Consider the following 13,253-nt stretch of genomic DNA (forward strand, 5'->3'; position numbering starts at 1 on the left):
AAATCACACAGGTAGTATAGCCACACTGTAAAAACCACACGCAGACTGCCTTTTCTCAGACCATCTCTGTCCTTTTCACTCTCAGCATTTATTCATCATCCTGGGTTATCCATGCCGAGCCCGAAGATTTCCAGAATTCGCTGGACACCCCAGGAACGACAGCGGCTTCTTCATATCAAGAATGCTTTCCCTGATTTGACCTGGAGACAGATTCAGGCGGTATGCAGACCATCTTCGTCCAGACTGTAGCCTTCGTGGTTTGACCGATCTTTATAGAGAAATTTTCCGGATCGCACCCCGCTTGCGCTCTGCAAAGAATACTCCGTAAGCGACAACCCCGTCTTCCTCATCGTTCTTACATTATGCCCTACTGATATCTTCAAGTCCTCAAGGATCATCGGTTCTAAGAAAGCCGATGTAAAGGTATATTTAACCTATCTATATACCCGGCTTCTAGGCTGATATATCTACCAGCCCAATAGATCCAACACAAAGAGCATGAACGGAGTGCCTAAACGCGGCCGTGGCCCTGGAGAGGACATGGGCAAGCGCCCTCAAAAACAGGCCAAGACCAGCCAAAATGACACGGATGATTGCTCGGAATCTCATTCCTCTGGTGATGAAAGTAGCACAAGTGATCAAACCGATTGGGAATTAGGGGATATTGACCACACGGTTGGTATGGTTAGCCCGAGGACTTCCCACGGGCTTCGAAGCAGGCCTTCCAACCAGCTCAGTGCCTCAGGCATAGTTTCGAGTTCTAACAGGGCTCCGGTCACAGAATCTGCTGGCCTGAGTACTCGCTCTTCCCAGATGATGACCGTACCCCAGGGACCGAATGAGCTGTCTAAGACAGCTCCAGTGACGTCGCGAAAGTCTCCAAGCGCATCACCTTCACTGAGCCGCGACTCTACCCCACAACCGCAAGATCCGGTGCATAAATCCTCGTCGCCAAAGCCGCAAATGCTCCCTCCGCCTGCCCTTGCCCCTTCTATTCTGCCTGTATTCGGTGAAAATGATATGCCAGATGATATTATCTCAATGTTCCTGATGAGAGCCAGTGTGGCTGTCAAGCAATATGCTTCAGAGCGTGCCCGTGCTGATCAGCACAAAGCAGAAGCTGTGAGCTTCCAACAAGAGATCAAGCAACTAAAAGACTTGCTGGCAGAAAAGGAGAACCAGATCACCAACCAGGAAAAGCAAGTGAAGGAGCTGAGCGACAGCGTCCAGAAGCAAAAGGAAGAGCATGAGAAGCAGACAAATCAGATCAAGGGACTGGAGGCTGATTTGCAGCAATTGAGAGAGAGTCGTGATGCTGATGGACCAAAGAAGCCACCGTGCAAAACTTGCATGGACAATATCCAGCTTACCGAGAGCCTTGCTGAACTCCGTCGTTGCCTGAAGATCTATGAAGATACACACAAGGCAGCAGGGACTGCTTGTGCTTGAGTTTGTGGCTAGTTTGGCTGCATCGCAACTTGACTCAAAAACACGGACACGGCAAGTGGAATGTCGCAAAGCTTCAGACGCATAGTAGGAGGCAGAGAGTCGGATTCTAATGGCTTGAATTTGTACATTACCTCACTCCAGTGGATGGTCATCTCTGTGGTCATCTCTGCTTATTGCTCTCTCTGTCTCATGTGCGTTTCAAGAAGCATGCACATCAAATATAATATTTGGTGCTTTGCAAATGGCTCACTCATAGATGGGGATTGGCAGGGTTTTATTCTATAAGGTATTTGTACTTTTCTAGGAAAAATTAAAGAGCACCTTCAGAATGTTATAGAAGTGCATTTATCTCTATGCTCTGTTACCCCAGTCATGCTGTATAATCAAAGTGCCTTATAGATATCAACAGCCGTTCTGCAACCTTTTGGTCAATAGCCACTTACTATCTGTGAATTTGCCTCTGATATACTCTTGTAGCAACATGTGCTCGATCAATGAAGAGACCAGAGGTTTTATGAAGCAAACGGCCTGAGGCTTGCGTGGGCTCTAGTGTCATTGTTTGTTTGTTGCTCTCCTCGAACTCACCTGTCCATCTTCTTCCTTTCTTGCCTCTGTCCATCCTTCTCTCTCTCCTTCTTTCTTTCTTGCTCATTTCCCTTTTCGAGAATTTGTTCTGCTTCTGAGTAAGACGTGTATCAGGTAAGCCCTTTTTACTCTCTCTGCATCAAAAGAAGCATGTTCGCTATCGCCTCCCCATCTCTGAGAAACACGTCCTTCGCACAAAATTTGTGTCAAGAGGCTACGCCTTGGTTTTTTCCCTTTTCAATCTGCATACCATATCAAACTCCCTTGAGAGAGGTGCCTCACAGTACGAAGTTTGAAGAACACTGTTTTCTGACGTCTTTGCCCTCCACAGTTCCGAGCGTCAACCGACATACAAGATGCCTGGCTGGACTTCCGGCGAGGCAACCGGCTGGGGTGAAAGCAACGGTGCCGGTATGTGTATTCCATAATTTCTGGTCTATAATTATAGTAGCCGAGATTCTGGCAGTTCTTCCTGGTATCACATGGTCTCTGTTGTGTGCTAGTGCTGGGAAGTCTCATGGGCACGCACTATGACAACTCGAGTCGGGGACAAGAAACTCACGGGCTCATACAGCAGGTTTTGCCGATGAGAACGTCAGCCCTAGTGGCTGGGCCCCCGGGGGAGGTGTTGGCAAGAATAACTGGGGTGGTAATGCCGGTGGTGACCAATTCGAGCCCTCTGCCGCTGGAGGAGGAGAGGGAAACGATAACAAGTGCCGCAAGTAAGTGTCCTGCTTCCACTCACAGATCCCAAGTAGCGTGCCATAATTAACCGGCCCCAGCTGTGGAAATGAAAGTCACTTTGCGCGTGAGTGTCCTGAGCCTCGCAAGGGCATGGCTTGCTTCAACTGTGGTGAGGAAGGGTAAGTGATTTCCGCGCTGCCGTCGTATTGCTGGTCTAACTCTGCATAGCCATTCCAAGGCAGAGTGCACCAAGCCCCGTGTTTTCAAGGGTTCTTGCCGTATTTGCAACAAGGAAGGACATCCTGCTGCGGAGTGTCCTGATAGACCTCCTGATGTGTGTAAGAACTGCCAGAGCGAAGGTATGTAATGCTCGCCCCGAAACAAAACGTGGCTGATAAGCAAATGATAGGTCATAGAACTATCGAGTGCACCGAAAACCGCAAGTTTGATTTGAACAATGTGCCCGACAAGCTTCCAGAAGAGGCCTGGGCTGTCCTCAAGAAGGCTAGTGATGAGAGAGATCTTGAGGATTTCCGTGAGGTACGAGGGATAGTCTGAACATAAACCCCCTTTCTGCATATTCTTCAATCTGTGATTGAGAGCTGATAGTCTTGCAGGGCCTCAAGATCTACTCCAAGGCAGCTCCCCAGGCCAGCTTTGTCGACATTGAGAAGAAAATGCGCGCGGAGAACTTCAACATTTATCTCATCGCTATGGTAAGGTCAGCTCTTCTACCATCAATAGGCTCTTTCGAATACTGATCGACGTCTCCGCTGTAGGAAAAACCCGTGGGTGACAGCATCAGTCTTATCAACCTCCAGGGCAGATTGAACTGCAAATACGTTGTTGCCTTTTACTTCAGCCCCAAAGCACAGCGTGCAAACCTTAGGGAGCGCTGGCCAGCCAATCCCGAGGAGAACCTTGAACGTCTCGAAGACGCCGGATTTCCATACGACAGACAGATCCCGAAGTGCAGCAACTGTGGTGGTAGGTCAAATATCTCCTTCAGTTAAGAATAAAGCTGATAATGACAGAAATGGGCCACACTGCGCGTGGCTGCAAGGAGGAGCGTGCTCTGATCGAACGCGTCGAGGTCAAATGTGTCAACTGCAACGCCAGTGGGCATCGTGCTCGTGATTGCCCTGAGGTTCGTCGTGATAGATACGCTTGCCGCAACTGCGGGTATGGCTTGCTGTTCTTCTAGCTGTGAGTGAGATATTGACTGCGATAGGGCTCCCGATCATAAAGCAGCCGACTGCCCTAATCCCCGCTCTGCTGAAGGCGTGGAATGCAAGCGTTGCAATGAGGGTGAGTCTCTTTCCATGGCCGCTCTTGTGCGTTACTTATATACTTGTCAGTCGGTCACTTTGCAAAGGATTGTCCCCAGGCTCCTCCACCGAGAACCTGCCGCAACTGCGGGTGAGTGCCTGAAGGTTTGACTGTGCTATCACGTATCTAACTACATCAGATCTGAGGATCACATAGCTAGAGACTGCGACAAACCTCGTGATGTTTCGACTGTGACTTGCCGTAACTGTGACGAAGGTAAGCTATCTGTTAGGATGTTGACTCACATGTTGGCGCATGGCCTCCGAGCCCTTGATGGACTTGATGCTAACGTGATACTGCAAAAGTTGGACACTTCAGCCGCGATTGCACCAAGAAGAAGGACTGGTCGAAGGTCAAATGTAACAACTGCGGCGAGAGTAAGAGTCTTCCAACGGCTACTCTGTTTATCAATTGGGAGGCTAACCTAGCAATTCTAATGTTCTAGTGGGTCACACCATCAAGCGTTGCCCCCAAGCCACTAGCGACGATCTCGGCCAGAGCAACAACAACTACCAGGACAATGCTTCGGGCGATAGTGGATGGGTTACCGAAGCGCAGCCCCAAAATGACACCAAGGGCGGAGATGCTGGAGCAGGTGGCTGGTCGTCCGGCGGTGGTGGATGGTAGACACCGTTGCTGGCTGTTTCAGCATTCCCGGGCAGGCCCAGGAACTATCACCCAGGTATCTCACAATGAATCAACCGGGATTAATAACAGCCAGAGGGCACGGTTGACTGTCGACAGTCTAGCTGCTACATCCCAAAGGAAATCTAGATAGTCGACGGACGACGCCGTTCTCGGTCCGTTTCACTCGGGACATGAATGAGAATGAATCTACGAATTGTTCCATCTGCTCCACAGTAGGACATCTTCTTGACTTGCTTTGACCTATCGCCGTATTAATTGACTGGCCGTATCGAGAGAATACCCTCCCGGAATGATGATCAGATCGAGATCAACATACGCCCTCCATAGCCTCGAGTATAGACACGTGGGACCAGCGGTGAGGCGCCTCGGATGCAAAATGCAAGGGACGCCTTCTAGAATGACAGGATCACTGGAGCCTATGCAACCTAGTAAATGCTGAATGCTATGTAGTGAACGTGCGACTCAACCCCAGGGCTTAGCGCGGCTTGTCTCAATATATCGATTGCTCCTTGTTCCTTAATAGACAGCCCATGACCGTCAGAGCTCACAGCAATGGTCTCCAGTACTACTTACTATCTGATAATGGAGTTAGTACCAATGCCCGGCATCAATGTCGCGTGGGGGGTTATCTGATACTGAACATTGAACATTGAACATTGAACTACTAATAGTAGGTACTGTCGAACTTAACCGCGATGTGTATAGAATATAGATCGGGAGTATATATTGTTTATTTAAGCCATTGCCGTCATTTGACTTGCCAAGAAAAGAACAACCATTTGAAGTTCGGAAGAGCACGGAGTTCATTCGGCTCAAGTGTGAGTGTTAGAGATGCTCAATCACTTCATAGTCAGTTATACCCAGACAGATACTATCTAAGCATATAATATCTAACAGTTTTGTGCATGTGTCAACTGTCAAATCAGGGACAGTGACAGACATTTGACACGAAAAGCGAGTCGAAGATGTGGTACGACCAGCTCGGCTTACCAAAAACGGCAATTCCGGCTGGTTTCACAGTCAACTATATATATATATATACCATGCGACATCAACGAATGAGTGATTTTTAGAGGCTGCAAAAGGCCAAAGAATCACTGGTGGTGAAGCGGAGCGGCATCGCGGCAGAATGCATGGTTCATTTTGACATCCCATTTGCCCTGATTGCATGTTCGAGGCTTTGGCTTTGAGCCTCGAGGGCGTCATGGATGGGACGTGCGAAGCGAGGCTAAATTCCCCAGTCCGTTAGTTTAGTTGGTCTGAGAGTTGAGGGCACGATTGCAGTCGGTTGGATCGTGTGGGTATGGACTATGGAATTGGTGCATGGTCCAATGTCAGACTCAGACTCAGGATCGGTGCGTTCATTGTGGGCCGGTCACTGAACACTGGGGAGTCTGAGAGATTATGGAGTAAAGGAATAGCCTGGGGAAGTGGACCGTTGGCGTATTAGGTATATTAGGTATATTAGGTAGTAGGTTCTCTGTAGTCTACGACACACTGTACCGAACTGGGAGTATGGAAGGAAATATACTAGTATCAAGAAGCAGTTGATATCAAGCAATACTGCTTTCCGTAATCAAAGCCACAAAGCTCTTGTTTCCACCGGCCTTGAATTCAAAGTTGAATGTTGATTGTTGACTTCTGAGCCGAAGCACCGGTTGGTCTCGGCGGCCCGTCGTTCGGCTTTGGCTTCGGTTAAGGAACTAACTTGAGTAGGAATATTCACCCACTAGAGGTAATCACCCCCTTCCGGCACATGATACCACTCCGCAAAATTTTCATCTCAACCATGGATCTGTCCACATTCCACATTAAATTATTCCATGAAAACACATCTAAAATAGATCATAAGTAGTAAATTATATATAATAAAGCACTGCTAATATTTATATCTAGAAAATAATAGTGATACTACTAAAAATTCAGAAGAAATTTAATTTAATGTGCCTATAATACTACTATATCTTATAAGCCTACTATATACTACCCCCCCTCTTCCACTACCATCTTTGCTACCTATATGGGTAAGGGAGATTCCAGAAATATAGGTATATAATCTAGGGAGCCTACTTTTTATATTATTGCTACTTTCTTCCCTATTATTAATACTTATAGGAGAATTAGAGATAGAATATAGTAAAAATAAGGGAGAGCTGCCTCTTCTACCCCCCCTAGCTATTTATCTAGAGAAAGTAATTAAGGCTATGGATTAATATGAATTTTAGTTAATTTATAAAGTAGCTTATATATATGAAATTAATTACTATATCTTATACTACTAGGTAAAAGGCATATAGCAGCTATAATCTAAGGCTTTTTAATAATTCCAGAAGCTAGATGAAATCTAAGAGGAGGTTCTCTATAATTAGATTATATATTAGATAGAATCTAGCTTCCCTCTAAGCTATAAGATGCTTAGGGATACTATAAATCTTCTATATAAGTAGAATTATTAGTAATTAGGCATTAAATTTAAGCTAGTTAGTATATACTAATATATAAAATTCTTTAAATACTATTATAAATTTAAGTAGATATAGGAATCTTTTCTAGATAAGAAATATATACTTTAGGTATAGCCTTAGATTATTTTATCTTTTATTAAGCTCTTTAAGCATATAATAGAGAAATATTATATCTTCTATGAAGATATCTAGAATGTGGATGAGAAGGGATTCTATATAGGTATTCTATATTATAAAGAGAAGGTGATTATATATTAAAGCTATCTCTATATATAGCAGTGTCATACTACTAGCTTAGATAATTAAGAATAGACTATTATTCTAAGATACTATAGTATGAATAGGAAGTATCTCTCACTATATATTATCTTTAAAGAGAAGCAGATCTATATAGGCTAGCTATTTTATTTTATAGATCCTAATATATAGATTAGTATTTCTTTAAAGGGATATAGTAATAGGCAGCATATTATTAAATAGCTTTAATATATCTTTATTCCCTAGATGAATATAAGCTAGGTGATATATATAGGGAAGAAGATAGATTAGCTACTATAACTACTACTAATTAATAGATATGAATCTTATCTTTTATTTAGATTTATATAGATCTATTAGGATAATTAGATTATCCTAATCTATATACTACTACATACATCTTATCTGCTTTAACTGCTAGATCTATATATATTTAGCCTGCTATCTTATACCTATTTAATAGAAGTTAGGAAGTGCCTATATATTAGCTAGGTAAATATTATAAAGGAAGACTTTTTAGATAGCCTCTTTACTATCTAGAATGCTTTAATAATATCTACCTAGATCTCTGTAGGCTAGAGAACCTTAGGTCTCTAGCTAATTAACCTAAAAATAGTGATAAAGCATATAAAATAGGCTCTAGAAGAGATAGATATTACTTCTCTATCTCTAGAGTTAGTTACCTCTACCCTTAGCTTTAAAACCCCTATATTAGAAGAAGAATACCTCTTCTATTTTTAGTAGATATAGCAGGCATTACCTACTATCTTACTAAAATATAAGAAGTATCTTACTCACCTACTTATTAGTAAGTTAAATAGTGTTATCCTTCTTCAGAATAGCTATTATAATCTACTTAGTATTATTATTATCTTAAAGAATTAATACTCATAGTACTCTAAAGGGAAGTTTAAGCTATCTCTAGGCTATATCTACAGCCTAGATAAGGCCCTAAAGGCCTGTGAGGCCTAGGAGTTAAAGAAGAAAGAGAAAGATAAGAAAGTAAAGACTATAGAGGCCTAGAAACTAGAGTAGGAGCAGAAGAAGAAGAAGAAGAAAGAGTAGAAGTAAGAGATTTAGGCTACTTACAATTCTATAGTAAATATACTAAAAATAAAGACTTTATAGTCTTCCCTGCCTACTCTACTATCTAACTACCCTTCCTACCTATCTTTAACACCAGCTCTGCTAGCTCTACTATAGATGCTACTATCATAGATGCCTCTATTATAGATATCTCCACCATAGTGATTAGCTAGCTATATTATTAACTACTTCTCTCAGTGGGAGGGAGAGATAGTAGTATTTATAGAGATTAACTAAAAGCACCTCTTTAAAGCAGAAGGAGGCTCTTAATCTATGGTTAATCTAGAGAGATATTTATATATTTAGACTCCATGCTGGCTAGCACTATATCCACTGCCTAGTTCTTCTTATTTAACTCTGGATCTAGATAGATATTTATATGCTCCTACCCCCCGGCGGCTCCCACTGCTCACTATGCCAGTGAATCTAGTAAATCTAGTAAATCTAGACCATGTGAATAGCTTCACTTTCATGCTGGATAATAAGACATAGATTAAGAAAGAGTAGGTGGATAAGGCTCTATAGATGCCTTCTCACCTAGCTAAAAAACACTATTAGAACATGTTAGAAAAATTAGATATTAATCCAGACTTTCAGTATATCTAAATATATATATTTATGTTTTTATTTACTAGGTAATCTAACCAAATTAATAACATTGATGGACTTGATATGAAATGCAAGGAGTAAAGATATATATTTTAATGTTGAGATGAAAATTTTGCGGAGTGGTATCATGTGCCAGAAGGGGGTGATTACCTCTACCACTACACTCTTTGGTTATTGGTCTGATGGGATCATGGGTATGACTGTGATTCTCTAGTCCTCCCACCATCTCTCAGAACCAGTCAACTGGTGAGGCCACGATAATGTTCCGGAACTCGAATGAGGACCTATATGGTACAGGGCACAGAGAGTAGATAGAAGTCATGGCCATCGTGAGTCTCAGGATGTAAGCATCTGAATGTCAACTGTTGCTGGTTGAGTGTAGAATGATAGAATATTGAATGAATGAATCCATTGTAAATCAGGGAATCCGGAGCCCCCACACCCCCGGATGAGTCAGCACGTGGAGGTCAGTGATAGTGAGGAAGTTGATGTTGATCAACCACGCGAGCATCATACAAACAAGCATGGCTCAACAATTTATCGATGCGAAGATAGACGTCACACGGCATGATTTTGACTACACCCGGTGCCTTTTATTCGAGACTGGGGATATATTCCTTCTCCAATACTGTGTTCCATCGCTTCTGGAGTACTCCTCGGGTTACCCAGAACGGGCTAGTGCCATGGACGTCTGCAGTCAACCCGTTTCTCTGATGACGGCATCATGAAGGGAATTTGATGTGGGCACTGTTTCTCTCCTTCTCTCCGGGGTAGAGTCTAAGAGCCTATCTAGCCTACCAGACACCCACGAACTAATGCACTACTAGTTATGCCGCTAACCCAGGAATAAAGACTCGAGATGGCAGTAGGTCTTGTACGGTTGTACCACTCGACTCCGTCCAGTCTCCATATCCAACCTGGTCAGCTCCCGCCGATCAATCAAGCCACAATTGTGTCTTTACAGAACCGGTTGAATGTTAGACTCGGCTCCTGGTTCACTAACTACTACTGCATCCTTAGTCCTGACTAAATACCAAGAGAGTGCGACTACGACCATCGTCATATTTTCCTGTCCGTCGTTGCACTGAGCCGCTCACAGTGGAGACACAGTGCATGAGTCCATACTCTCCATACTCCATACTCCACAGAGTACATACCCCGATCATGCCGTGGCTCGTCGTAGCCTACTACTACTCCGTACCCCGTGTCAGCAACCACGGCCAATCACTACACCCCGATGTCACAAAGACCTAGAGAAGACGATGCGAACTGACTTATCAAAGAATGGGGAACGTATTGCCTCGCTCGATCCGGAGACAGTGTGGAGAGATCTTTTCCTTCTTCATCATCGATGGTTCCCTCCATTGGGGTCGCTGATTTGCTCTCATGCACCATCCTGACATGCATTCTCCCGCTCATTGCTGTTTTGGACCTTTTGGACCCAGCAGGAAATTATAACCCTGGTCATGAAGCTACGGTAGGGTTTTCTCCCAATGGTCCGTGATAAAATAGTTGGTTAAAATATATAATGTACTGAATAATCGAATGGTACTTCTATATAAGGTCCCCCCCCCCCCCTTTCTTCTGCGTCTCTGTCCAACGCCGATCTTTTCTTCAATTTCTTATTCTCTATCTCAGCTTTTCTTTCCCTTAATCCGCCCTCTACTCATATCTCATGAGTCCGTTCGGGAAATTTTCCTGAGTTCCCTTTTACGTCGTCTCTCTTCTAAAATTCCTGGTCGCGGACAGACAACGTATCTCTGTGCAACATGGGGAATAACCGGTACCTGGGCCTTCAGGGCTCCAAGCTCCAGCTTGCTATCGGTGTCATCGCTGGTATGGATTTCTTGCTGTTCGGGTAAGTTCAGGGCGCACATATCGACGGAGAAACGAGCGCTTTTATCTGACCATTTTAAGTTATGATCAAGGTGTCACCGGCGGTCTTTTAACATTACAGTCCTTCATCAAATACTTCCCCACTATCGCGCTGAACGGCGAGTACTTTGAGAGCTTGGATAGCTCCCAGAGGAGCGCGCAGTCCACCCGCCAAGGTGAGTGTCTTGGATACTCCATGTGAGCACCTCGCACCTAACACCTTCATTCAGGTATCGTTGTTGCGGCCTACAATCTGGGATGTTTCGCTGGCTCTATTCCCACCATCTGGGTTGGCAACTGGCTGGGTCGGCGCAAGACCATCTTTCTTGGGTCCTTGATCATGGTGGTCGGAGCGATCCTGCAGTGCACCGCCTACCACCTTCCCCAGCTGATCATCGGTCGTCTGGTCACCGGGTTCGGTGAGTTGAATCGACCAGTAGTCAGTGGTTGACGACCCCCTACTAACGCTGTCAAGGAAACGGGATGAATACGTCGACGGTGCCCACCTGGCAATCCGAGTGCTGCAAGTCCAACCACCGTGGCCAACTGGTCATGATCGAGGGTGCGATGATCACCTGCGGTATCACCATCAGTTACTGGATCGACTTTGGTTTGCTGTTTGCGGACCCTAGCGAGGTGGCCTGGCGGTTTCCCTTGGCTTTCCAGATCTTCTTCGCGGCAATCATTCTGGCTTTTGTCATGTTCCTGCCCGAGTCGCCTCGCTGGCTCGTGCTCAAGGGCCGAGAGGATGAGGCTAAGAATGTTCTAACCGCGCTGCTGGGGGATGACGCCGACGAGACCTTTGTGGAGACCGAATTTACGGCCATCAAAGCCACCGTTCTGGAAATGGCCAAGGGTTCATTCCGCGACATGTTCACGATGACCGAGGACCGCCACCTCCACCGGACCCTTCTTGCCTACGTCAACCAGATGTTCCAGCAGATCAGCGGCATCAATCTGATCACCTACTACATTCCAGTCGTGCTCGAGCAGCAGCTGGGGATGACGATGATCAATTCGCGACTGATCGCTGCCTGCAACGGAACCGAATACTTCATTGCTTCCTGGATCGCCGTCTTCACCATCGAGCAGTTTGGTCGTCGTTCTCTGATGCTGTTCGGTGCGGCGGGTATGTCGATTTCCATGGTCATCCTGGCCATTACCGCCAGTATGGGCAACCCCCAGGCCAATATCGCCTGCGCCGTCTTCCTCTTTGTCTTCAACACGTTCTTTGCCATCGGCTGGCTGGGCATGACCTGGCTGTACCCTGCGGAGATTGTGCCTCTGAAGATCCGTGCCCCGGCCAATGCGCTGGCCACCTCGTCCAACTGGATCTTCAACTTCATGGTCGTCATGATCACCCCGGTTGCCTTTGAGAACATCAAATATCAGACCTACATCATTTTCGCTGTCATGTGAGGTTTTCCATTTTCCTTTTCTCCTTTTTTTTTTTTTTTTTTTACTGAGAGCTGAACCGCTAACGAATGATAGTAATGCGGCTATCTTCCCTGTCGTGTACTTCTTCTACCCCGAGACCACCCGACGATCCCTCGAAGAGATGGACAGGATTTTCCGCAAGACCAAGAGCGTCCTCTCGGTGGTGCGCGTCGCCCGCGAGGAGCCGCACATGTACGGCAAAAAGGGCGAGCTCCTGCGCCCTTTGGACGACGTCGAGGACCACGCCATGCGCCGTGCCAGCGTCTTGAACCACAACCACAAGGAGGCTGGCGATCACAGCGACGAGAACACGAGCATGGAGCAGGTGGAGCAGGTGGAGAAGGCCTAATCCGTGTCGAGAGTTTCTCATCATCAGGCTTCGCGATGAGGCAGCTGTACGAAGGAACGGGCGTCGCGTTCCCTGCATGACTATATACCCCCGGATTTTGGATTTTGTAATTAGATTTTGTTGATGAACGAGATACTCTTCTCTGCTCTTGTCTGAATCTCCAAGTCATAAACCCCCCGTGTAATTATATTAATTAGCCTTGATAATAAGTATCAGCACAATGAACCCACAGTTCCCTAGACCTGTAGAACAAGAACAAAGATACCATGATACCATAATACCATGACCATAATGACCAAAGCGCCAACTCAATCATCTAGTTACCTACTAGGTACTGAACTGGATTCCCGGAGAAATCTACTGGCACACATTGGCAATTTGGCAGCACGTGGAAGTTTCTTATGTACCAGACTCAGAGCCCACGGGACGGTAGAAAGCTTTTAGTATTTACTCGTTATAGTAGTATAGTAGTATAGGAC

At 45.4% G+C, this 13,253-nt stretch overlaps 3 protein-coding genes across 3 annotated transcripts, besides 4 other annotated features; all 3 read left to right on the forward strand.

The window, feature by feature from the left end:
- Window positions 1–111: 111 nt before the first annotated feature.
- ACLA_052050 (uncharacterized protein) lies at window positions 112–1,449 on the forward strand (the record flags this gene model as incomplete). The annotated part of the gene is made up of 3 exons (XM_001272158.1): window positions 112–219; window positions 277–423; window positions 475–1,449. The coding sequence occupies 3 exons, from the start codon at window positions 112–114 to the stop codon at window positions 1,447–1,449; spliced, it is 1,230 nt and encodes a 409-aa protein (XP_001272159.1).
- A 941-nt stretch (window positions 1,450–2,390) lies between these two features.
- Window positions 2,391–4,674, forward strand: ACLA_052060 (putative zinc knuckle transcription factor (CnjB); the record flags this gene model as incomplete). Its single annotated transcript, XM_001272159.1, has 13 exons — window positions 2,391–2,445; window positions 2,612–2,756; window positions 2,817–2,897; window positions 2,947–3,077; window positions 3,128–3,258; window positions 3,336–3,434; window positions 3,498–3,705; window positions 3,753–3,900; window positions 3,950–4,026; window positions 4,077–4,137; window positions 4,187–4,263; window positions 4,353–4,424; window positions 4,493–4,674. The coding sequence occupies 13 exons, from the start codon at window positions 2,391–2,393 to the stop codon at window positions 4,672–4,674; spliced, it is 1,467 nt and encodes a 488-aa protein (XP_001272160.1).
- A 657-nt stretch (window positions 4,675–5,331) lies between these two features.
- Window positions 5,332–5,356: a microsatellite.
- Window positions 5,357–6,139: 783 nt separating this feature from the next.
- Window positions 6,140–6,165: a microsatellite.
- A 2,292-nt stretch (window positions 6,166–8,457) lies between these two features.
- Window positions 8,458–8,486: a microsatellite.
- Window positions 8,487–8,927: 441 nt separating this feature from the next.
- Window positions 8,928–8,951: a microsatellite.
- Window positions 8,952–10,882: 1,931 nt separating this feature from the next.
- On the forward strand, window positions 10,883–12,774 carry ACLA_052070 (sugar porter family MFS transporter; the record flags this gene model as incomplete). The annotated part of the gene is made up of 5 exons (XM_001272160.1): window positions 10,883–10,971; window positions 11,031–11,164; window positions 11,219–11,407; window positions 11,464–12,403; window positions 12,480–12,774. The coding sequence occupies 5 exons, from the start codon at window positions 10,883–10,885 to the stop codon at window positions 12,772–12,774; spliced, it is 1,647 nt and encodes a 548-aa protein (XP_001272161.1).
- Window positions 12,775–13,253: the final 479 nt, after the last annotated feature.

The sequence above is a fragment of the Aspergillus clavatus genome, genomic scaffold (genome assembly GCF_000002715.2).
Source record: "Aspergillus clavatus NRRL 1 1099423829800 genomic scaffold, whole genome shotgun sequence".
In the NCBI taxonomy this organism is placed as follows: Eukaryota; Fungi; Ascomycota; class Eurotiomycetes; order Eurotiales; family Aspergillaceae; genus Aspergillus; species Aspergillus clavatus.